Source organism: Oncorhynchus nerka, linkage group LG7 (assembly GCF_034236695.1).
Source record: "Oncorhynchus nerka isolate Pitt River linkage group LG7, Oner_Uvic_2.0, whole genome shotgun sequence".
Classification (NCBI taxonomy): domain Eukaryota; kingdom Metazoa; phylum Chordata; class Actinopteri; order Salmoniformes; family Salmonidae; genus Oncorhynchus; species Oncorhynchus nerka.
The window spans coordinates 54,160,110-54,186,788 of record NC_088402.1 but is presented as its reverse complement, the minus strand read 5'-3'; the positions used below and the strand labels follow the sequence as shown (position 1 = coordinate 54,186,788).

General features: G+C 42.8%; 2 protein-coding genes across 2 annotated transcripts; both read left to right on the top strand.

The window, feature by feature from the left end:
- The first annotated feature begins 938 nt into the window (after window positions 1-938).
- selenok (selenoprotein K) lies at window positions 939-4,061 on the top strand. The gene is made up of 4 exons (XM_029664078.2): window positions 939-1,022; window positions 1,527-1,617; window positions 1,755-1,835; window positions 3,962-4,061. The coding sequence occupies exons 1-4, from the start codon at window positions 1,004-1,006 to the stop codon at window positions 4,059-4,061; spliced, it is 291 nt and encodes a 96-aa protein (XP_029519938.2). The 5' UTR covers window positions 939-1,003.
- Window positions 4,062-15,034: 10,973 nt separating this feature from the next.
- On the top strand, window positions 15,035-26,238 carry LOC115132783 (low affinity immunoglobulin gamma Fc region receptor II-a-like). The gene is made up of 9 exons (XM_029665521.1): window positions 15,035-15,166; window positions 19,579-19,623; window positions 20,696-20,971; window positions 23,445-23,687; window positions 23,816-24,073; window positions 24,379-24,636; window positions 24,706-24,825; window positions 25,136-25,177; window positions 25,736-26,238. Exons 1-9 carry the CDS (start codon window positions 15,142-15,144, stop codon window positions 25,753-25,755), a joined length of 1,287 nt encoding a protein of 428 aa, XP_029521381.1. The 5' UTR covers window positions 15,035-15,141; the 3' UTR covers window positions 25,756-26,238.
- The last annotated feature ends 441 nt before the right edge of the window (window positions 26,239-26,679 follow it).

Genomic DNA, 26,679 nt, shown 5'->3' with positions numbered 1-26,679 from the left:
GTTTCATGGGGGCTCATCATCGCAGGACAAAACACAGTCTTTTCCACCCTGCTGGTAACCAAATGGAAGTTTGTGGTTCTATCGCTTTCTTCGCCCCTCTCTGAATCACTCGCTTCCTTTTTCTACCAATGAGTCCCAAACCGTATTGCGCAATCAGCCGAGCACAATGATGGTGTCTGTTTGTAGGAATAAGAAGACATTCATAGAGATGGTGTGGTCTGTGTTTTGTGTGAGAGGAGGAAGAGAATGAAAAAGTGTGTAATAATGTGAATCTCTTGGAAGATTGAAAAAGGCACCAAAGTTCACCAGAAAGGTAATAATGAGACGAGAGTTAAACATGGATTGATATGACGGCTGTCTATCCGCAGAAGAGACATTTTTCAAAGTCACCAAGTAGCCACTTTACTTTGCAGTGGGTAGCATAGGGCAGACGTTGATAGTAAAATAAATCATAAGAATAGGTATGGACTGCCATCTGGTGGGCATAGATTGCTTTCAATAAATGAATACGATACTTCACCTATGGGTATGGGAACGTGAGAAACATCCAACCCTTTTCAAATTACAACACGAAAGCCTTTGCTGATGTTGTTTTAAACAGCCTAACATCTACAACCTTTTGTACAAATGCAAATGTATCACCTGTAAGTAGGTGACTTGGAGCTCGTTGTGTAACAACGCAGTATTCATTTGGCAAGACAATGCAAGTGTCTGCTAGCTAGGTGCTCAAAGGTGAATTTACAGACGGTGCTGCAAAGTGAGAAAGCAACTTCAAACGTGAGTGATAGAAGGTATCATAGTCTGACACAAAATATACACCGCAGAAGAGACATTTAGGACAAACTACATTTACCCTAAAAAGTGGAAGGAGAATAGGCCTGCCTAATCAGGCAGCCTCAATTTACAGCTGGGCGGGGCCCTGGGGAGGGTTCATTTTACGTAGTGACGTATACACCGGATGCGGAAATTTAGCAGCGAACAACAGTAGTTGGGAGCTGCAAAAATGGTGTACGTGGCGAATGGTTAGTGGTTTATTAATATTGTTGCAATGTATGTGTTTATTGTTTCATTAAAGTCGCTAATTAACATACACATCGTAGTAATTCGTCTCTGCGAGCTCACTATGTCTGCACCTTTCGCTGGAAATGCGAAATGATGCTAAGTAGCTAACATTAACTACGACAACAAACATCTACGATAGACCGCAGCTAAATATGGCAGGTTGAAAGTTATTTGAGTCTGTTTTAGCTCTTTAGCTATGGGCTGTAGAGTGGACATTGGATCATTCTATTGAGCCTGGCTATATAGCTAGCTAGTTAGGCTTCTTCTGTGTGTGTCTCTCCAGTCTCCACTATTGATTTGTAGGCATGTAATGTTAGTGAAATAGATAAACGCCTCTGTGTTGTTTAATGCTGGGCCTGAAATTAGCACCTGCCAATGCTAGTCACACTGGCTGATGGACCAAGAGGCTAGTTCCAGGTGTTATAGTTTGGATCATCACTAACAAGTGTTCCCCCTCTCATCAGGTCAGGTCCTGGACAACAGAAGCCAGTCTCCATGGCGAATGTCGTTCCTCACTGATCTCTTCTGGGGTGCTGTGGAGTTCATCGGCTTGTTGTAAGTCAGCAGTCAACACAGAGGCCTCTGTGCATTTGCATGGCACTAGCATTGCATGTTGCTGTGAAGATTATCATTAGAAAGTCAATTATAGGCCTTGTATATAGAGATAATCATCTGCTTTGATTTTTTTTCAGTTTCCAATCCCTGGTCCAGCCAGATCTGACAAAGAGGGGTAACTCTGTCTCGTCCTCTGCAGGCTACAGTGATGGCAGAGGGTAAGTCCCTAGGGTCCAAACAGAGAGGTAGTCTACTTTCCCCTCATGTCAGGCTGACGTGGCAATCTCAAAACACTCCTAGTGCAAGACTAGGGCTTTGTAATGGTTAAGATGAATGACTAGAAATAATTAGTGGCAATATGTAACTTTTTGGGCGACCTGACCAAATTTACATAGACATGTAGGTTATAGATATATCATTCTACTTAAAAGCGTCAAAGAAGCAGTAGATATTTTCTGTGTGTGCTATTTCTATGCTTCCCGTTCTGAGTTGTTTTTGTGTTTTTTTTAAACGTTATTTTACTTTCCGTTTTGTTTTGTACACCATCTTCAAACAACTGAAACAACAATATATTTGGTAATGGAAAATATACAGTACCAGTCAAAAGTTTGGGCACACGTACTCATTCAAGGGTTTCTCTATTTTTACTATTTTCTACGTTGTAGAATAATAGTGAAGACATCAAAACTATGAAATAACACATATGGAATCATGTAGTAACCAAAGAAGTGTTGAACAAATCCAAATATATTTGATATTCTTCAAAGTAGCCACCCTTTGCCTTGATGGCAGCTTTGCACACTCTTGGCATTCTCTCAACCAGCATCATGATGAATGCTTTTCCAACAGTCTTGAAGGAGTTCATTCCCACATGCTGAGCACTTGTTGGCTGCTCTTCCTTCACTTTGCAGTCCAACTCATCCCAAACCATCTCAATTGGGTTGAGGTTGGGTGATTGTGGATGCCAGGTCATCTGATGCAGCACTCCATCACTCTCCTACTTAGCCTGGAGGTGTGTTGGGTCATTGTCCTGTTGAAAAACAAATGATAGTCCCACTAAGCGCAATCCAGAAGGGATGGGCGTATCGCTGCAGAATGCTGTGGTAGCCATGCTGGTTAATTGTGCCTTGAATTCTAAATAAATCACAGTGTCGCCAGAAAAGCTCATGTGGAGATCATGCGTTCACCAACTCTGCGTCTCACAAAGACACAGCGATTGGAAGAAAAAAAATCTCACATTTGGACTCATCAGACCAAAGGATAGATTTACACCGGTCTAATGTCCATTGTTCGTGTTTCTTAGCCAAAGCAAGTCTCTTCTTATTATTGGTGTCCTCTAGTAGGGGTTTCTTTACAGCAATTCCACCATGAAGGCCTGATTCATGCAGTCTCAACTGAACAGTTTATGTTGATGTGTCTGTTACTTGAACTCTGTAAATAATTTATTTGGGCTGTAATTTCTGAGGCTGGTAACTCTAATGAACTTATCTCCTGCAACAGGGGTAACTTCTGGGTCTTCCTTTCCTGTGGCGGTCCTAATGAGAGTCAGTTTCATCATAGCGCTTGATGGTTTTTGCGACTGCACTTGGAGAAACATTCAAAGTTAATGACATTTTCCGGACTGACTGACCTTCATGTATTAAAGTAATGATGGACTGTCGTTTCTCTTTTCTTATTTGAGCTGTTCTTGTCATAATATGGACTTGGTCTTTTACCAAATAGGGCTATCTTCTGTATACCACCCTACCTTGTCACAACACAACTGATTTGCTCAAATGCATTAGGGAGGAAACAAATTCCACAAATTAACTTTTAACAAGGCACACCGGTTAATTGAAATGCATTCCAGGTGACTACCTCATGAAGCTGGTTGAGGGAATGCCAAGAGAGTGCAAAGCTGTCATCAGGGCAAAGGGTGGCTACTTTGAAAAATCTCATATGTAATATAATTTTTTATTTGTTTTATGCTTTTTTTGGTTACTACATGATTCCAAGTGTATTATTTCATAGTTTGCCTTCACTATTATTCTACAATGTAGAAATTAGTCCAAATAAAGAAAACCCCTTGAAGGAGTAGGTGTCAATTTGACTGGTACTGTACTTCACAGCTGTTTAGATAGTACAGTGATTCTCTACACTATAGTAGCTTATTTGGTCAGGTACACTGAAATTAGGCACACTGTTAGAGTTCTAGCAACCAGGAAATGGTGGAGCAGTTTCTCCGTAGTGCAACTTTAAGATTGTCATGTTGATGCAGAGTAAGGGTTGACTGATTTCATTTTGACAGTGGACAAGTGTTTCCGGTGTTCTAACATTCCCATGGCTGTCTTCTCTCTTCCACCAGCCCCCCTGGACCCCCTGGTGGCCGGAGGCGGATGGGGAGGATAAACCACGGTGGGGGGCCCAGCGCCCCTCCCATGGGGGGAGGAGGATGAGGAAGGTGAGGGAGATATGGTGATACCGGCCACAGTTATCATGAAGGTGTCCGCATGCTTCCCAGTCGGAAGAGTTTGTGCATTGGGGAAGTATTCAGACCCCTTGACTTTTTCTACGTTTTGTTACGTTACAGCCTTATTCTAAAATGGATTAAATATCAAATGTTCCTCATCGACCTAAACACAATACACCCTAATGACAAGGCGCAAACGGTTTTAGACATTTTTGCTAATTTATATATATTTTTTAAAACGATACCTTTACATAAGTTCGGGCCTTTGCTATGAGACTCAAAATTGAGCTCAGGTGCATCCTGTTTCCATTGATTATCCTTGAGGTGTTTCTACAACTTGGAGTCCACCTGTGGTAAATTCAATTGATTGGACATATATTTGGAAAGGCACACACCTGTCTATATATGGTCCCACAGTTGACAGTGCATGTCATAGCAAAAACCAAGCCATGAGGTCGAAGGAATTGTCTGTAGAGCTCTGAGACAGGATTGTGTCGAGGCAAAGATTTGGGGAAGGGTACCAAAACATTTCTGCAGCGTTAAAGGTCCACAAGAACACTTGCCTCCATTCTTAAATTGAAGGTCTTTGAAACCACCTAGACTCTTCCTAGAGCTGTCTGCCCGGCCAAACTGAACAATCGGGGGAGAAGGGTCTTGGTCGGGGAAGTGACCAAGAACCAGATGGACACTATGACAGCGCACCAGAGTTTCTCTGTGGAGATGGGAGAACCTTCCAGAAGGACAACCATCTCTGCAGCACTCTACCAATCTGAACTTTATGGCAAAGTGACCAGACAGAAGCCACTCCTCAGTTAAAGGCACGTGACAGCCCGCTTTGAATTTGCCAAAAGGAACCTAAAGACGCAGACTTTGAGAAACAAGATTCTGATGAAACCAAGACTGAACTCTTTGGCCTGCATGCCAAGTGTCACGTCTGAAGGAAACCTGGCACTATCCCTACGGTGAAGTATGCTGGTGGCAGCATCTTGCTGTGGGGATGGTTTTCAGTGGCAATGACAGGGAGACTAGTCAGGATCAAGTGAAAGATGAATGGGGCAAAGTACAGAGAAATCCTTGATGATAACCTGCTCCAGAGCACTCAGGACCTCAGACTGGAGCTAAGGTTCACTTTCTGACAGGACAACACAGGAGTGACTTCGGGACAAATCTCTGAATGTCATTGAGTGGCCAAGCCAGAGCCCGGACTTGAATCTGATCGAACATCTCTGGAGAGACATTAAAATATATGTGCAGCGACACTCCCCATCCAACTCAGAGCTTGAGAGGATCTGCAGAGAAGAATGGGAGGAACTCCCCAAATACAGTTGTGCCAAGCTTGTAGTCATACCCAAGAAGAAACAAGGCTGTAATCGCTGCCAAAGGTGCTTGAACAAAGTAGTGAGTAATGGGTCTGAATATTTATGTAAATGTGATATTTCTGTTTGTTTTTTTTAGAAACCTGCAAAAATGTATAACCCGTTTTTGCTTTATCATTATGGGGTATTGTGCTGATTGATTGAGGAACAAAAACAGTTTAATTCATTTTAGAATAAGGCTGTAATGTAACAATGTGGAAAAAGTCAAGGGGTCTGAATACTTTCCGAATGCACTGTATATTATGATGCCATTTTGTGAAGTTTTTGTTCATTTGGGACTCCGGTAAGGGTTTTTTCTGCTGTTCGGGGACACATTTTTCAAAGTTGGAAGCACACAACTGTCTGCAATGTCATTATATGCTGTAGCATTAAGATTTCTCTTCACTGGAACTAAGGGGCCTAGCCCGACCCATGAAAAACAGTCCCAGACCATTATTCCTCCACCATGCATTGGGGCAGGTAGCGTAGTGGCATCCGCCAAACCCAGATTAGTCCGTTGCACTGCCAGATGGTGAAGCGTGATTCATCACTCCAGAGAAGGTGTTTCCACTGCTCCAGAATCTGTCTGTACTGGGTTTGAAGTTCAAATGTATGCAGAATATACAGTGATATATGTGCATGCAGTGAGCAAACAAGCTGCACAAGGACTCCAATGGTCTATGTTACAAAGTGGCTCACTGTCTCATGTTTGCATCTAAATGTGAAAAAAACGGTCTGCATGTTCTTCAGAGGGCAACTGATGCCACTGAGCCAGATGTCTATGTGTGAGGGGAGAAGCTCCGGGTGGTATCTGATTTTTAAGTACACTGGCATCATAGTTGATTCTGACCTCTTTTTAAAAAAAGCAGGTGAAAAAGGTAACTAAAATAACCAAGTCAACATAGCTCATTTACGATTCACACGAAATCGTTTTGACTACAGAGGTAGCAAAACTGTACTTCAAATCTATGATACTCCCCCACTTAACATACTGCTTATCTAGTTGGGCCCAGGCTTGCTGTACAACATTAACACCCATTCAGTCTGTCCACAAACAGACTCTCAAGTGCTTGATAGGAAGCCCAATAGCCATCATCACTGTTACATCCTCAGAAAGCATGAGCTTCTTAGTTGGGAAAATCTTGTGCAATACACCGACGCATGTCTTGTATTCAAGATCCCAAATGGCCTGGCTCCCCCTCCACTTAGTACTTTTGTTGCAACCGAGGACAGGTGATTTTTATGTGCTTTGGCGGTCCCATTTCTGTGGGCTTGTGTGGCCTACCACTTCACGGCTGAGCCGTTGTTGCTCCTAGACGATTCCACTTCACAATAACAGCACTTACAGTTGACCGGGGCAGCTCTAGCAGGGCAGAAATTTGATGAACACACTTGTTGGAAAGGTGGCATCCTATGACGGTGCCATGTTGAAAGTAACTCAGCTTTTCAGTAAGCCCATTCTACTGCCAATGTTTGTCTATGGAGATTGCATGTCTGGTGAAGACCTGCCTTACAACAGGACTACAAGCCCTCAGTCCAGCCTCTCTCGGCCTATTGCGGACAGTCCGAGCACTGATGGAGGGATTGTACGTTCCTGGTTTAACTTGGGCAGTTGTTGTTGCCATCCTGTACCTGTCCCGAAGGTGTGATGTTCGGATGTACCGATCCTGTACAGGTGTTGTTATCTGTGGTCTGTCAATGCTAGGATGATCAGCTGTCTGTCCTGTCTCTCTGTAGCGCCATTTTAGGCGTCTCACAGTACGGACATTGCAATTTATTGCCCTGGCTACATCTGCAGTCCTCATGCCTCAGACATGTTCACGCAGATGAGCAGGGACCCCGGGCATCTTTCTATTGGTGTTTTTCAGAGTCAGTAGAAAGGCCTCTTTTTAGTGTCCTAAGTTTTCATAACTGTGACCTTAATTGCCTACTCTCTGTGTCTTAACGACTTTTCCACAGGTGCATGTTCATTAATTGTTTATTGTTCATTGAACATGCATGGGAAAGAGTGTTTAAACCCTTTACAATGAAGGGTTTGAATCTGTGAAGTTAATTCGTTAAAAAAATCCAAATATCTTTGAAAGACAGGGTCCTGAGTTTATAATGCATCTTAGATGAATTCTGACTGTTTTCAGTAAGCGTCTCAAAATGGACAAACAGTACTATCGCCGCTTTTCTATTTTTCAAGAGAATATCTTTTTAAGCCATAAGACTCCTGAACCGCTAATCAAAGGGCAACCCAGACCCCTCTTTTACACTGCTGCTACTCTCTGTTTATTATCTATTCATAGTCACTCTACATGTACACTGCTGATTTAAAAGTTTGGGGTCACTTACAAATGTTCTTTTGGTTTTTGAGAGAAAGCACATTTGTTTTGTCCATTTTAAAATGGCATCAAATTGAGCAGAAATACAGTGTACATTGTTAATGTTGTAAATAACTATTGTAGCTGGTAATATATTACTGCGACTGTGGTAGTGTAGAACATAACTACATTGTTTCGTCTTCTCTGTTCCTCTCCATAGGTAAACGCCTACACATTTTTGTGTAGGCGTGGGCTGTGGCACACCGGCTGCAGACATGTAGCCTAATTTAGGCTGCAAGGACGTGCATGTGTGCCAGCCCCCATCCTCTACAGCTGCCTCTGCTCACCACAGACTCTTGACGCTCCTCTGGGAATTCCTACACGTAGGGTCCAGGGCGGCCGATGCGGCAGCTTCCTGTTTCTGACCCCTCTTCTTGTCCCCTTGTGAATCATATCACATCCCTCTCCGAATCTGTAATATTTTTTGTATCCCACTGTTAAATAAAGTCCTGTGCTGTACACCTGTCCTTTTTTTAAAAGAATGTTCAGAGCAATGATATGTTGAAATGTAATTTACTAGGGGCATGATAAATATAGGTTCACAGTTTCGCTTTCTTCACAAGTCCTTACCAGTACTCAGTCTCGGATCCGCTGCCTCGCGAACACACGTGACCACCCGCTTGACAACGTCTTAGCTAATTGCGCTATAGGAAAGGTACCACAGTTGATATCATTTTACCAAGTTAAATTTGCCTCGTATCTACAAAATGTATTGGCACCTTTGTATTCTCTGTAAAAAAATAAAAGTGAAAACAGTAAAAATCCTCTTTTTTCAGAAGTAAACGTTACTTTTAATTTAAAATAAACGTCCACACAAATACCCAAATAGAAATTCGGAACAAAATTAGATCTAATCCATCACTACGTTAAACTGTCCAAAAGAGAGACATGCTGTACATGTCTTAAGAGAACTCAATATAAAGTAACAAGGGAGAGATGTTTGAAGCCTACGAAGGTCATCGCCCAGGTTAAGCATTTGCATTATCTTGTGTGTCTGGCAATGTCTTTCTCAATGAGTGTTACCTTTGCCAGAGCTCTACTGTCATCAAGGTAACTGGCTTCTCCCTCTTCTGGTGGGTTCTCTTCTGAGGTTCACCGGGTGGGCCCTCTCCCTGAGCATGTGCACCCCAAAGCATTAGCACTCTGGTGGATCCACATGTCCTGGGTGGTGTCCAGGCAGGCCAGCACCGAGCCCCCCCTTCCACAAGACCAGGCAAGGGTTCATGTCCTGGAAAACGCAAAGCAGCCATTAATCACTACTGCTTGCAGAGTGTATGGCACACTGAAACCATATTGTCTTTTATACTCCCTGTATAACAGACTGGGTATCAAAACCCTGATCTTCAACATGCCTCAAGACCCGCGTTAGCCCACTGAGCTTAAGCCTGGTGTAAAAGGAGTACCAGCCAGTGTACCTTGGGTCGTGTGATAACATCCACATGCTCAACCACCCTCCTTCTGCAAGGTGGTGATCTTGTTAAGGATGCAGTGCTGCAGGAACACCTGGGCCCTGTAGAACAGCAGGGCACCCACTACCACCGGGATGGAGCTGTACATTTTCCTCTTGGTCTCGTTAGATGCTGGACACAAACAAATACACAGACTAAGACATCCCTCTTTCAAAATCTCCCAAATGTGTTTATCACTGCTTTTGAATTCACCCTTACTCTCCCTTCATAACATGATGAATATCATGAACAATAAGGTTTGTCTATTTCTATTATTTTAGTCAAATGTGTCAACCCTTATGTTTATGGAAGCCTAAAACAAGCTATTATAGGACAGAGTTTTGAAGCAGTGTTTCCATACCATAGCAGTTGATGCTGTGCAGGATGGCTTTGTTCAAGCCAAGCGCTTTGGCCTCAAACTGGGTCAAGTAGGTTGTGTTTTATTAGGGATTCATATTTTCTGGAAATTCTACAACGTTTCAATACCGGGAACAATTCATATTTATCCCGAGAATCCTGGGAAATACCAAAATATTCTCCCAAAATAAGCTGTGGTGTAAAGTACTTAAGTAAAATTAAAGTGCTGCTTATGTAGTTTTTTGGGGTATCTGTACTTTACTATTTATATTTTTGACAACTTTTACTTCACTACATTCTTAAAGAAAATAATGTACTTTTTACTCCATGCAGTTTCCCTGACACCCAAAGTACTCTTTACATTTTGAATGCTTAGCAGGACAGGAAAATGGTCCAATTCACACACTTATCAAGAGAATATCCCTGGTCATCTCTACTGCCTCTGATCTGGCAAACTCACTAAACTCAAATGCTTAGTTTGTAAATTATGTCCCTAAATTTGTTCTTTAACTGACTTGCCTAGTTAAATAAAGGTTTAATCATGTTTGTTTATTTAGTCTACTCAGTGACACCCACAGAACACAACTGTGAAGTGATTAAACAAATATTAGCATAGTAGCTCATATTGCGGGACTCTGAAACCACTGTGAAATGAGCCACATTAATCGTACCAGTCAACCTACTATGTGTAAGTTAACTGAAGCTAAGGTACACATGTCTAAATGGATGACTGATTATTGCCTGCATTTAAATATTGACAATACTGTTTTTATGTACTTCTCTAAGAAATCCATTGATTCTTCCCAATGAGCTGTTGTTGTTAATGTGGAGAATCTAAATGTTGTGTCTAACCTCAGGTATTTCGGTCGTCATTTTGGACTCCAACTTGACATTTAAAGAAACATTTGAAGGAGGTGGTTAACACGGTCAAGTTTGTATTGTCCAACTTTAGGTTTATAAGACCTTACCTTGCTCTAGAGGCCACCAAACTATATATGCATGCTATGATCTTCTCACATCTGAGATATTGCCTGATGCTGGTCACAAGCAGGAGCTTCTATTCTGAAACCAATTGAATCACTATACAAACAAACACAAGTTTTTTGATAATGAACCAAACAGTTACCACCATTTTCCCATCATTCACAGACATCATTTATTCAGTATGGATAGCTTTAAGTGGTAGGTAGATGCTTGTCACCTCCACGATAACAAGGGCAGTAACTAGAGGGGATTGTGTTGTCCCTTTTCCACATAGCAAATTCAGTCAATCGGCTTTCTCTGTTAGAGCTGCAATATACTGGAATGCAAAGCCCATGGACTTGAGAAGCTGCACTGATTATTGTACTTTTACAATTAAATTGAAAACATGGCTCAAATCTATCCAAACCTGTACACATGAGTTATCTGTAGCTCCTCATATTTAAGACAACAGTTGATGATAGTGTTTTTATTGCAAACAACTTCTTATTAATGGATGTAATGTGTTTGTGTTTTGTTTTGTTTTAATATTTGCATTGTGTCTGTGTACTTGCCCATACCTGCCCTGGGACCATGGGTGCAAATGAGCTTTTGGCTAATGTTACATTATTGTAATATTGATGTTGATTAATGTGCCAGTCGCTTGCTGCTGAAAACTGAAAAGAGGAGCGACCTAGGCACCGCTAACTAGCTAGCCATTTCACATCGGCCACACAAGTGTACCTACAAGAATTGACGCTATTTTGAAGGCAAAGGGTGGTTACACCAAATATGGATTTGATTTAGATGTGTCTTTTGTCTTCTGTTAAATATAATCTATTAACATGTCTATTGAAGGCATTCTTACTTTACAGCATTTTTTCACACCTGCCTAAAACTTTTGCACAGCACTGTACATAAAATGGTTAATTCAAAGTATACTTGTTTTTCTCTTCATCTAATATACTAAGACTGTAATTAAGTGCACACACCCCCTCCCCCAATTTAGATAATTGTAAGTGTATTTAATATACTGTTTGGGATAGGGGGCAGCATTTTCACGTTCGGATGAAAAGCGTGTCCAGAGTAAACTGCCTTCTAACTCAGGCCCAGAAGCTAATATATGCATATTATTAGTAGACTTGGATAGAACACACTCTGAAGTTTCTAAAACTGTTTGAATGATGTTTGTGAGTATAACAGAACTCATATGGCAGGTGAAAACCTGAGAAAAATCCAACCAGGAAGTGAGAAATCTGAGGTTTGTAGTTTTTCAAGTCATTGCCTATCGAATATACAGTGTCTATGGGGTCATATTGCACTTCCTAAGGCTTCCACTAGATGTCAACAGTCTTTAGAACCTTGTTTGAGGCTTCTACTGTGAAGGGGGAGAGAATGAGAGCTGTTTCAACCAGAGGTCTGGCAGAATGCAATGAGCTGATCACGCGCACGCCTGTTAGAGCGACCTGCATTTCATTGCATTTCTAAAGACAAAGGAATTCTCAGGTTGGAACATTATTGAAAATTTATGTTAAAAACATCCTAAAGATTGATTAAATACATCGTTTGACATGTTTCTACGAACTGTAATAAACTTTTTGAACTTTTCGTCTGAACTTTCGCCTGGACTTGCCCACGCCTCTTGAGTTTGGATTTGTGAACTAAACGCGCTAACAAAAGGAGGTATTTGGACATAAATGATGGACTTTATCAAACAAAACAAACATTTATTGTGGAACTAGGATTCCTGGGAGTGCATTCTGATGAAGATCATCAAAGGTAAGTGAATATTTATAACGCTATTTCTGACTTTTACTGACTCCACAACATGGCGGGTATCTGTATATGCCTTGTTTTTGAGTCTGAGCGCTGTACTCAGATTATTGCATGGTTTGCTTTTTCCATAAAGATTTTTTAAAATCTGACACAGCGGTTGCATTAAGGAGAAGTATATCTATAATTCTGTGCGTAACACTTGTATCTTTTATCAAAGTTTATGATGACTATTTCTGTAAATTGATGTAGCTCTCTGCAAATTCGCCGGATGTTTTCGAGGCACAACATTACTGAACATAACGCGCCAATGTAAACTGAGATTTTTGGATATAAATATGAACTTTATCGAACAAAACATACATGTATTGTGTAACATGAAGTCCTATGAGTCCCATCTGATGAAGATCATCAAAGGTTAGTGATTAATTTTATCTCTATTTCTGCTTGTGACTCATCTCTTTGGCTGGAAAATGGCTGTATGTGTTTTTGTGACTAGGCTCTGACCTAACATATGGTGAGCTTTCGCTGTGAAGCCTTTTTGAAATCGGACACTATGGGTAGATTAACAAGAAGTTAAGCTTTAATTTGGTGTATTGTACTTGTGAATGTATGAAAGTTAAATATTTCCCAAAAATATTTTTGTATTTCGCGCTCTACCTTTTCAGTGGATGTTGTCGAGGGGATTCAGAGGATGTTTTCAGCGGATGTTGTCGAGTTCCGCTAGCGAAACCCCTAGCCCTAACAAGTTTTAAATGCTAATCAAATACAAATAAAATTGACATTCAATGCATTAAATGTATTTAAAATTGTTCCAATTTAGATCATTTTAAATATACTTAAAATATGTTAATAAAGTATGATGTAAGTATATGTAAATATATATATTTTTTCTCGCTTGGGTAGGTCTCCCTTCTGACAGAAACATTATATGTGTATGTGATAATGTTAGTCTAGTGCAGGGTTGTGGGCTCATTATAACTACAGTATATACTGTACTTGTAGTGTTGCACTGTATACAGATACCACTCACCTGCTTCTCTCAGCATCCCATACCAGCCCCACTAACCTGCTTCTCTCAGCATCCCATACCAGCCCCACTAACCTGCTTCTCTCAGCATCCCATACCAGCCCCACTAACCTGCTTCTCTCAGCATCCCATACCAGCCCCACTAACCTGCTTCTCTCAGCATCCCATACCAGCCCCACTAACCTGCTTCTCTCAGCATCCCATACCAGCCCCACTAACTTGCTTCTCTCAGCATCCCATACCAGCCCCACTAACCTGCTTCTCCCAGCATCCCATACCAGCCCCACTAACCTGCTTCTCTCAGCATCCCATACCAGCCCCACTAACCTGCTTCTCTCAGCATCCCATACCAGCCCCACTAACCTGCTTCTCTCAGCATCCCATACCAGCCCCCCTAACCTGCTTCTCTCAGCATCCCATACCAGCCCCACTAACCTGCTTCTCTCAGCATCCCATACCAGCCCCACTAACCTGCTTCGCACGTCCATTTCTCCGTCAGTTAAAAAATGTATATAATTTAGCCGTTTAGGCCGAGCGGAGATGCAGATCCTGATGAGTCTTCTATTGTTAGATTTGGACATTTGTTACAGCTCGCAAAGTGAGCAATGTTGATACATTGTACAATTTCATCGTCTGTTATAACCAAGAGCACATACCAGGCTGAGTAGACTGCATGACAGTGCAGGTTCACTGTCATGCAGACTCTGAATGTCAGAGAGTGAAAATGGAGCACCGCTTCGCGACAGGCATGCTTGCAGATTTACAGCAAAGGAAACGGCTTGTCTCTAGCCTAAATGGAGATGCCTTTCTTTCTATCGGGATTCCCTCACATTTTGTATACTTTATAAGGTTATACAATTGCAAACAGATAGGCCTATATGGGGAAAAAACTGCTCCTTATAAATTATATTGTGTAGACATACAGTAAGACTTGTTTTTCTTGAAGCAACCAAACATATGATAAATGGGATGACTTATTTCTCTATTGATGGGATTTTCTTGAGGTTTGTTGTTTCTTGTGGTCTGTTTATGTCTCAGAAGAGCAGATCCTTACTAATGATCACCTCATAGAAACAAATTATTAGTCGATTACACTAGTACTGATGCATAGTGCTAGGGATCCCAAGTGGCACAGCAGTCTAAGGCATCTGCATCTCAGGGCAAGAGGCGTCACTACAGTACCTTGTTCAAATCCAGGCTGCATCACATCTGTGATTTGGAGTCCCATAGGTGTTTAATTGGCCCCGGGTTGTACATTGTAAATAATCATTTGTTCTTAACTGACTTGCCTAGTTAAATAAATAAAAAATTATTTTTTAAATGTGCTGACACACACTCCGCAGTAGTTGGGAAAGGTATCTCACATACTGACTCAGGGTAGCAGGGGAACGGGTAGGAGGCCCAGACAATGATAATGATGTTTCTAATACCTCTATAATGAATTGCTGTGCTGTAAACATATGCTTGAAAAATAATACAAGTACAAATAAAACAGGATATAACCAGTATCCCCACAAGGAAAGATGACAATGGTGATGATGAAGATGATAGTAGTTCAGCTAACTCTGTCTCAGAGAGGGGTGAGGTGACAGAGGATGTGGTTAACATCAGCTGAAAAACAGTAGGCCAGGTAGTGTGTGTGTGTGTGTGTGTCTCTCTCTTTCCATCTCTCTTGCACCTATTCTCATCTCAAAGTCTTGGTCTGAGTAGACAGGAAGTGGAGTTGACGGGCACAGGCTATAATTGACAATATAGTTTAGAGAGCGTTAGTGATCGACACGTCGAAATGGAACGCACCTATCTTCTAACCTGTGAGTCCCTTTATTGTTTGATATCTACTGCACAGTGCCCTCCTTAATTTTGGCTCTTTTTTGAAATTATACAATGATTATGAGGTTAGAGTGCAAACTGTCGGCTTTAATTTGAGGGTATTTTCATCCATATTGGTTACACCATTTAGAAATGACAGCAGTTTTTGTACGTAGTCCCCCTATTTTTTTGGAGGGGGGTAGATCAGCTTTAGGAGTGTGGTGGAGTGCTGCATCAGATCACCCGACCTCAACCCAATTGAGATGGTTTGGGATGAGTTGGACCGCAGAGTGAAGGAAAAGCAGCCAACAAGTGCTCAAAATATCTGGTAACTCCTTCAAGACTGTTGGAAAAGCATTCCTCATGAAGCTGGTTGAGAGAATTCCAAGAGTGTGCAAAGCTGTCATCAAGGCAAAAGGGTGGCTACTTTGAAGAATCTCAAATATAAAATATATTTTGATTTGTTTACTACATGATTCCATATGTGTTATTTCACACAATGTAGAAAATAGTCAAAATAAAGTAAAACCCTTGAATGAGTAGTTGTGACCAAACTTTTGACTGGTACTGTATATATATATTTTTAATATTTTATTATATATTTTTCTTTACGATTTCCCCCTAACCCTACCTCCCCTAATTGGAGTAAACTAATGGACAACAATACTTAGGCTTCTACTTCCAGCTTATACATACTATATACATTTTACGGACATGGTACACAGACAGGGGAAATTGTATATTAGTTGTATATCTATTTTTAAAGTGCTAACCTCCCCTGTTATTGTAATGGAGCGAGGTTAGCATGTTTTGGGGATACGATATTTGTAAGTCTGTAACTTTCTCACTCATCATTATTCACGATTCATTCAGGAATATCCATAATCATGGTAACATACACATTAATGTAAAAGTGTTTATAAACATATTCTATTTACAATAAAAGGGACGAAAAAATGACACAATACATTATTTACCATTCATTTCTATTGGGCACATAATACTCTGAAACACAAGCCAAACAAACAGCAAATGCATCCAACAAGTTTGTAGAGTCACAAGCTTGACTTAATCATTGCATGTTTGGAATATGGGACCAAATACTAAACTTTGCACTACTTTAATACACATGCACTGAGTGTACAAAACATTAAGAACACCTGCTCTTTCCATGACATTGACTGGCCAGGTGGCTGAATCCAGCTGACGGCCATGATCCCTTATTGATGTCACCTGTTAAATCCACTTAAATCAGTGTAGATGAAGGGGAGGAGACAGGTTATTAAAGAAGGTTTTTATGACAATTGAGACATTTTGAAAAATATTTTAAAATACAAACATACAGTCAATAATACAGTAGAAAAAGTATATATACAGTGTTTGTAAATGAGGTAAGATAAGGGAGGTAAGGCAATAAATAGGCCATGGTGGCGAAGTAATTACAATATAGCAATAAGATAAATAAATAAATAAATACAGTATGGGGATGAGGTAGTTGGATGGGCTATTTACAGATGGCTATGTGCAGGTGCAGTGATCTGTGAGCTGCTCTGACAGCTGGTGCTTAAAGCTAGTGAGGGAGATAAGTCTCCAGCTTCAGTGATTTTGCAGTTCGTTCCAGTCATTGGCAACAGAGAACTGGAAGGAAAGGCGGCCAAAGGAGGAATTGGCTTTGGGGATGACCAGTGAGATATACCTGCTGCAGTGACATGGATTGTATATGTGTACCATTCAGAGAGTAAATAGGCAAGATTAAAGATTTAAGGTCCTTTGAACGGGGTATGGTCGTAGGTGCCAGGCGCACCGATTTGTGTCAAGAACTGCAATGCTGCTGGGTTTTTCACGCTCAACAGTTTGCCCTGTGTATCAAGAATGGTCCACCACCCAAAGGACATCCAGCCAACTTAACACAACTATGGGAAACATTGGAGTTAACATGGGCCAGTTCAATATTAGGAAGGTATTCTTAATGTTTGGTATACTCAGTGAATACAGTGTAAGTGAATTTGTCCTAATACTTTTGGTCCCCTAAAATGTAAAACAAGAAGTGCTGTAATTCCTAAATGGTTTGCCTGATATGGATGAAAATACCCTGAAATTAAAGCTGAAAGTCTGCACTTTAACCTCATAGTCATTGTATTATTTCATTGTATTATTTCACAATAATTCCGGGGGGCACAGCATATGGTTTAATATCCAGTGCTTGATTTTAGCAGGCGCTCACCGGAACTGAGTACTGGCACCTCAAATGTTTTACTGCTTGAGTTCCTGCAGATTTATAGATGTCACGCTCGTCATAATGTTTGGACCAAGATGCAGCGTGGTATGTTTCCATCCTTTATTTTGGAAATTAAAACTTCAAAGAACCAAACAACAAAATGAACAAATGAAACGTGAAGCTAGACTAATGCTCACAGGCAATAATAGACAAGATCCCACCAAGCACAAATGGGAAATGGCTACCTAAATATGATCCCCAATCAGAGACAACGATAAACAGCTGCCTCTGATTGGGAACCATACCAGGGCAACATAGATATGCAATTCCCCTAGATAACCCACCCTTAATCACACCCCAACCTAAGCAACATAGAGAATAAACAGCTCTCTATGGTCAGGGCGTGACAGTCCCCCCCCAAAGGTGCGGACTCCGACCGCAAAATCTGACTCAATAGGGGAGGGTCCATCTACCATCGGGTGGGCATCTACCGTCGGGGGCGGCTCCGGTGCGGGGCGAAGTACCCACTCCGCTCGTGGATATGTCATCGGAGGAACCTGCGGACCGTGGATCGTTGCCGGGGACTCCGGACCGTCGCCGGGCGTTCCGGACTGCGGAACGTCGCCGGAAACTCTGGACTGGGAACTGTCGCCGGAAGAACTGGACCGTAGGTCGATGCCAGGGACTCCGGACAGTACTTCGTGAACTTCGGAGTCGCCGTTGATCCTCCTTCGCTGCCTCCGTCTTATCTCCTCCCATAATTTCTTCCCACATCCATGATGTCCTCCACTCTTTTTCTCCCGGGCCCAGGATGTCCGCTCCTCCCGCATTTGCCAGGTGGAAGTGGACATCCAGCCAGAACGGGTTGTGCCAGCTCTGCGCTCGAGACTGTCAGTGCGCCTCCACGGCCCAGTGTATCCGGTGCCTCGGCCAAGGAAGGAGCCTCCTGTATGTCTCCCCAGCCTGGTGAGTCCTGTGCCTGCTCCCAAAGCTAGGCCTCCTGTGTACCTCTCCACTCCAGAGACGGCTTCCAGAGACGGCCTCCAGCCCGGGGCCTCCAGAGACGGCCTCCAGCCCGGAGCCTCCAAATACAAAATCATAGAATGCCCACCCCAAATCACATCCTGACCAAACCAAATAGAGACATTAAAAGGGTCTCTAAGGTCAGGGCGTGATTTGGGGTGGGCATTCTATGATTTTGTATTTCTATGTTTTGGCCAGGTATGGTTATCAATTAGGGACAGCTGTCAATCGTTGTCTCTGATTGGGAACCATACTTAGGTAGCCCTTTTCCCTCCTTTCTTTGTGGGGAGTTGACTTTGTTTATGGCACATAGCCTTTAGCTTCATGGTTTGTTTTGTAGTGTTTATTGTTTTGTTCAGCGTCTTTTCTAATAAAAAGAAAATGAACGTTCACCACGCTGCACCTTGGTCCTCTTCATTCAACAGACGTGACAATAAACAGCTCTCTATGGTCAGGGCGTAACAATAGAATATTTGCTCAAAAGTACTGTGCAGTTCCTGCACCTATAAACAGTACCGGCACCAAAAATGACTACCGGCACATATTTTAGTTCAAGTCAAGCACTGTTAATATCTATATGGTTTAATATCTGCATGGTTTAGTATCTGTATGTTTTAGTATCTGTATGGTTGAATGCAGTATCTGTATGGTTGAATAGCCAGCAGCATACCACCCTGCATACCACAGCTTGCTTCTGAAGCTAAGCAGGTTTGGTCCTGGTCAGTTCCTGGATGGGAGACCAGATGCTGCTGGAAGTGGTGTTGGAGGGCCAGTAGGAGGCACTCTTCCCTCTGGTCTAAAAGAAATATCCCAATGGCCCATGGCAGTGATTGGGGACACTGCCCTGTGTAGGGTGCTGTCTTTCGGATGGGACGTTAAACGGGTGTCCTGACTCTCTGAGGTCATTAAAGATCCCGTGGCACTTATCGTAGGGGTGTTAACCCTGGTGTCCTGGCTAAATTCCCAATCTGGCCCTCAAAACATCACGGTCACCTAATAATCCCCAGTTTACAATTGGCTCATTCATCCCCTGTAACTATTCCCCAGGTTGTTGCTGCAAATGAGAATGTGTTCTCAGTCAACTTACCTGGTAAAATAACAGATATTTAAAATAAAAGTATCTGTATGGTTGAATATGAGTGTGTGTGATAGTTCTCTCTCTGTGTGTTTCAGTGCTGTTGACTACACTGGTATACTCTAGCCTCGGTCACAGGGGAGGTGAGTACATTTCTGTTTATTCATCACAATTGCTCTATTTTCACCTCCCTTTTCTCTCTCTCTTCCTTCTCATTTTATTGCCTCCATCTTAAAGCCGATGTATGCTTGATCCGAAAATGTGGTCCGAGGATTCGTATGGAGTGTGTGACGCAATTGCTGAACCTCCAGACGGATGCTGAGGCCAAATTGAGCTCCGTAGCTCATCGCTGTGCGCCTCTCAAATGTGGTAACAATGTGGAGGGATCCATATAGGTCCACATTGCCATGATTGCTTGACAGTTGGTGGGGGCGGGAGATCCAGTATAAACACAAACTCACCTCCTTGACAAACTTCCTTCACGACGACTCTGCGCTGCTCGGCGACGCTCAATAAGTATGAAAGTCCTGACGTCTGCCGAGGCTCCATCGCAGTCAATGCTGTACGGTCACTTCAGATGTCGGATTGACCACGCAGAGCCTTTTATTAAATTCACATGTTGTGTTTGATCATGTTAGTACAGGCCCCAAATGTATCAAGTGTTTCAGAGTAGAAGTGATGATCTATGTTCAGCCCCCCCCACCTGTCCATGTAATCTTATTCATTATGAACTAAAATACAAAACTGGTCTCAGGTCAGCACACGTACAAGCTTGATACGACTTTTGCACCAGTTGTGGTCTTTTGTGTTTTCCTGGCTTGTGGTTTGGAGGCCTGGGGGTTTCTGAGACCCTGCTGCTTCTATAGCAAGTGTATCCCAAATGTACACAGTGCACTACTTTGGACCAGAGCCCTATGTGCCTTGGTCAAAGTAGTGCACACATAGGGAACAGGGTGCCATTTGGAGCGCAAGTCATAGAAACTCTGTTTGGTCTCACTTCTCATGAAGCAATGGCCACTGCAGAAGACCACAGAAGCAATGATTAGGGCCTACAGACAGATATCCGTTCAATTTTAGTCTGTCTCTCTGAGCTGTGAGGTTTAGGGGAGTTCTACTGGATGGAAACTGTAGATACACATTAAAAAACACATTTGGAATTGTAATCTTATGTATGATGTGTATGTCTGTCTGCCCTTCTCTCTCTCTCTCGCTCAGGTCGGTCTCCTTCAGCCTCTCTGAGCATCAGTCCCGATAGATCTCAGTTCCTTGAATATATGTATTTTTCTCTGAGCTGTGAGGTTCAGGGGAGTTCTACTGGATGGAGACTGAAGAGATACACAGCGACTGTGAAACCGTCAGAGTCTGGAGTCGACTGGGGGTTCAATCAATCCAACTACGTCATCAAGACATCTAAAACATCAGACAGTGGAGTGTACTGGTGTGAGTCTGGGTCTGGAGAACACAGCAATGCTGTCAACATCACAGTACACGGTACGTCCAGAAAGATACACAATAAACTAGAACCTACATATTCAACTGGCGGACTGCGGAACGGATCCGGACCCAGAATGGGGTCAATACAGACTGCAGGCCCCCCAAAAAAGGACACCATTTTTTACATGGTCGGTCGGCCCCTGGTATCATATTAACACATATAAGACATGGAAGAGTGCATAGAATTGCAGGAAATTCGCTATAAAACAGAAATAGAAAATCTCTGCCCCATGCAAAATGTGGAGAAACTGCCCGTTTTCTCTCTGCCAACAAGAGGGGTATGAACAGTTTGAGGTCGCATGGGTTGCGAGGTGGAGGTTTGTTAATCAAATCAAATCAAATCAAATTTATTTATATAGCCCTTCGTACATCAGCTGATATCTCAAAGTGCTGTACAGAAACCCAGCCTAAAACCCCAAACAGCAAACAATGCAGGTGTAAAAGCACGGTGGCTAGGAAAAACTCCCTAGAAAGGCCAAAACCTAGGAAGAAACCTAGAGAGGAACCAGGCTATGTGGGGTGGCCAGTCCTCTTCTGGCTGTGCCGGGTAGAGATTATAACAGAACATGACCAAGATGTTCAAATGTTCATAAATGACCAGCATGGTCGAATAATAATAAGGCAGAACAGTTGAAACTGGAGCAGCAGCACAGTCAGGTGGACTGGGGACAGCAAGGAGTCATCATGTCAGGTAGTCCTGGGGCACGGTCCTAGGGCTCAGGTCCTCCGAGAGAGAGAGAAAGAAAGAGAGAATTAGAGAGAGCATATGTGGGGTGGCCAGTCCTCTTCTGGCTGTGCCGGGTGGAGATTATAACAGAACGTGGCCAAGATGTTCAAATGTTCATAAATGACCAGCATGGTTGAATAATAGTAAGGCAGAACAGTTGAAACTGGAGCAGCAGCATGGCCAGGTGGACTGGGGACAGCAAGGAGTCATCATGTCAGGTAGTCCTGGGACATGGTCCTAGGGCCCAGGCCAGTTGAAACTGGAGCAGCAGCATGGCCAGGTGGACTGGGGACAGCAAGGAGTCATCATGTCAGGTAGTCCTGGGGCATGGTCCTAGGGCTCAGGTCCTCCGAGAGAGAGAAAGAAAGAGAGAAGGAGAGAATTAGAGAACGCACACTTAGATTCACACAGGACACCGAATAGGACAGGAGAAGTACTCCAGATATAACAAACTGACCCTAGCCCCCGACACATAAACTAATGCAGCATAAATACTGGAGGCTGAGACAGGAGGGGTCAGGAGACACTGTGGCCCCATCCGAGGACACCCCGGACAGGGCCAAACAGGAAGGATATAACCCCACCCACTTTGCCAAAGCACAGCCCCCACACCACTAGAGGGATATCTTCAACCACCAACTTACCATCCTGAGACAAGGCCGAGTATAGCCCACAAAGATCTCCGCCACGGCACAACCCAAGGGGGGCGCCAACCCAGACAGGCCGACCACAACAGTGAATCAACCCACCCAGGTGACGCACCCCCAGGGACGGCATGAGAGAGCCCCAGTAAGCCAGTGACTCAGCCCCGTAACAGGGTAGAGGCAGAGAATCCCAGTGGAAAGAGGGGAATCGGCCAGGCAGAGACAGCAAGGGCGGTTCGTTTCTCCAGAGCCTTTCCGTTCACCTTCCCACTCCTGGGCCAGACTACACTCAATCATATGACCCACTGAAGAGATGAGTCTTCAGTAAAGACTTAAAGGTTGAGACCGAGTTTGCGTCTCTGACATGGGTAGGCAGACCGTTCCATAAAAATGGAGCTCTATAGGAGAAAGCCCTGCCTCCAGCTGTTTGCTTAGAAATTCTAGGGACAATTAGGAGGCCTGCGTCTTGTGACCGTAGCGTACGTGTAGGTATGTACGGCAGGACCAAATCAGAGAGATAGGTAGAAGCAAGCCCATGTAATGCTTTGTAGGTTAGCAGTAAAACCTTGAAATCAGCCCTTGCTTTGACAGGAAGCCAGTGTAGAGAGGCTAGCACTGGAGTAATATGATCAAATTTTTTGGTTCTAGTCAGGATTCTAGCAGCCGTATTCAGCACTAACTGAAGTTTATTTAGTGCTTTATCCGGGTAGCCAATGCCAATATCCATCTGTTACAATGCCAATATCCATCTGGACATTATCCATCCGGACCTTTTCCACCTAGGAAATGGTGGGACCTTCTCAAGTAGTACCTGAGTACCCCTCGACTAGAACCTTCAAACTCAACACTGGACCTCGAAGCCAGTTCCACTGTATTTTTTCATTTCCCCCCTCTGATCAGGGACTGATTTAGACCTGGGACACCAGGTGTGTGCAATTAATTATTGGGTAGAGCTGAAAACCAGCAGGCTCCGGGCTTCGTAGGATAAGAGTTGAATAGCCCTGGACTAGAAGCTTTCACTATACCATTGTCTGTAAATTATGTTACGATATTATTTTATTCAGATTATCTGATGATGTTATAATTGTCCTGCGTACAGGTGCCGCTGTGATCTTGGAGAGCCCCGCCCTTCCTGTGACTGAGGATGATTCTGTGACTCTGCGCTGCAAATATCAGGCAACTCCCGCTGAACTCACAGCTGATTTCTACAAAGATGGATCCCTCATCGGGACTGAGACGACAGGAGAGATGACCATCCCTGCAGTATCCAAGTCAGATGAAGGGCTCTACAAGTGTAACAACTCTGAAGGAGAATCACCAGCGAGCTGGATGACTGTGAAAGGTGAGTAAAATAAAATCACATGCAGAATTATAATATATATTTTTAAAATCGTATATTTCTTTTTTTGGTTTAGTTCATATAAATGTGAAGCCATTCTGTATGTGCAATGTGTCCTGTCTCTCTCTCAGGTTGGTCTTCAGCCTCCCTGAGTATCAGTCCCGACAGATCTCAGTTCCTTGAATACAAGTCTGTCTCTCTGAGCTGTGAGGTTCAGGCGAGCGCTGCTGGATGGAGACTAAAGAGGTACACAGTGACTGGAGTCGACTGGGGGTTCAATCACGGTTCCAACTACGTCATCAAGACAGCCAAAACATCAGACAGTGGAGTGTACTGGTGTGAGTCTCGGTCTGGCCAATGCAGCAATGCTGTCAACTTCACAGTACACGGTACGCCCACAGACAATATTTACATGAGTGTTTATTGCCTTTGCAGTACCTACATTAGCGTATTATTTTAGGTCAAATAGCTCATCCAGTTATTTATCAATCCATTCCTGGGGGACCCACAGGGTGTGCACATTTTTGTTCCAGCCCAACACTAACATAACTGATACAACCAATCTAGGGCTTGGTGCTTGCTTAATTAGTTAAATCGGTGTGTTTTGCAGGACTAGAGATAAAAATAAAATGCACACCCTAGGGGTTCCCCAGTAATGGATTGATAAACACTGACTAACCTTTCATTCGTACAGGTGGCGCTGTGATCCTGGAGAGCCCCGCCCTTCCTGTAACTGAAGGAGATTCCGTGACTCTGCGCTGCAGACATGAAGACAAGAAAACGAAGGACACGTCCTCAAACCTCACAGCTGATTTCTACAAAGATGGATCCCTCATCAGGACTGAGACGACAGGAGAGATGACCATCCCTGCAGTATCCAAGTCAAATGAAGGGCTCTACAAGTGTAACAACTCTGAAGGAGAATCACCAGAGAGCTGGATGACTGTGACAGGTGTGTGTGTGTGTGTGTGTGCACATGCGTGCATAGAAGTATTTTTAAATTGTGTAATTCTCTTTCTAGGCCCAGGGCCTGTGTGGTCCATCTCTCTGCCCAGGCTGCTGTGTAGTCTACTGGTGGTGTCTCCCTACCTGCTGGTGACCATCGTACTGCTGGTGAAATTCCATAGGCGCCGTGCTCAAGGTGAGGACCCTCAACCATTATATGGTGTATACATTTACAATTTGTAACAGCCTTCTATTGTGATTCATGAGTGTTGACAACTGTTGCTTGCATTGAACCATGCTTTAAAGTGTTAATAACTAGCTCTGATTGAGTCATGTTGTAAAGTGTTGATATCTAGCTCTCATTCAAACCTGTTGTAAAGTGTTGATAACTAGCTCTGATTGAACCATGTTGTAAAATGTTGATAACTAGCTCTGAGCCATGTTGTAAAGTGTTGATAACTAGCTCTGATTGAGCCATGTTGTAAAGTGTTGATAACTATGTTTAGGGGAAACCAGGGAACCCAGGAAGACACACCAAGACCAACCAGGTGACAGTCTCTACCTTTCAATAATAAAAAACTAATTTAGCACAGGTATTCTGAACCGAATGTGGAACTGGTTTAATGTGGCTGAGGCCAACACCACTCAGGTGAGTTTCTCTAACCTACACCATTACTGAACATAGGTAACACTGAATGCAGGTTAGTCCAATCAGCCGCTCTTTCAACTCCTGCTATTTAGGCCTTCTAGGGCTTGGGACTGTGTGTGCTGCACACTAGCTGTTGCATATATAGAGTTGACTATGCAATAAGGCCCGAGTAGGTTCTGGACAGCCCTTAGCTGTAGCCTTATTGCTATTATAAACTGGTTACCAACGTAATTACAGTAGTTAAAATAAATGTTTTGTCATACCCATGGTATATGGCCTGACATACCACAGCTGTCAGCCAATCAGCATTCAGGGCTCGAACCACCCAGTTTAGAATAGTTATTAATGTACTGTACATGAAAGTATACACCGCCGAGTGTGGTGTTTGAGTAAATGTGATTTGAGTATTTTATTCAATCTAATGTCACAGACATGTCCCCTTCTGTTTGTTGAGCAGGTCAGCATGTTGAAGAGTGAGCTCACCGGATCACCATAACAATGGAACGCACGGACTTCTAATCCGGAACTGTGAAACACCGTTATTTCTTAGCTTTTAGCTTTGCATGCTGGTACAATAGTGCCAATTTATAAATGTGATTTGTGAACTATATCCTTTTTTTTGTTTACTATATCTTTAAGAAATGTATGCAAAATCATTTCTATGTTTTAATGTTTTAATCCATGTTTTATGGGGAATTAGTAGATTTTTATCTGGATTCATCTATATCATTTTCTTGGTGCACTTAGTGTTAATTCAGGTGCTATGATATTATAATCAATCAATTGTCAATGTCCTAATTTTTCATCGCTATACACACAACACAGATTTAGTGTACACTACTTTGATGTAGACATATTATTAACGTTCTGGTACTTATACAATGTTTATTTACATGTGTCTAGAGTAGAAAACAAAACAAGTCAATATATCTTTGCTGTTAAGCAATAACTAATGACGCATTTCCTCAGCAAACCCATGTTTTGTACATTTTCTTTCATTTTGGTTACATATGGCATACAAATGTAATGCACCTGGGGAATCCGAATGTCTTTGGAACATCCTGCGAGGTTCATCCTCTCTGAGCATGAGTTAAAGGGGAGAGGTGAATGCAGTTTTTCTCCCTCCATCACTCTCTCTCTCTCCAGCCACCACTCTTGCCCTTGGCATGTAATGGCGCCTCTCTGTGAAAGTGCAAACACCTACAGTACATGATGCACACTGCAGGGAGAAAGGTAACAGAACGGACTGATGAGGCAGGAGGCAGGAGTTATCACATGGAGTATAGCTCCTTCTGCTGGAGAAAAGTTAGGCTAGAAAGTCAACTTTTTATTTAACTAGGCAAGTCAGTTAAGAACAAATTCTTATTTTCAATGACGGCCTAAGAACAGTGGGTTAACTGC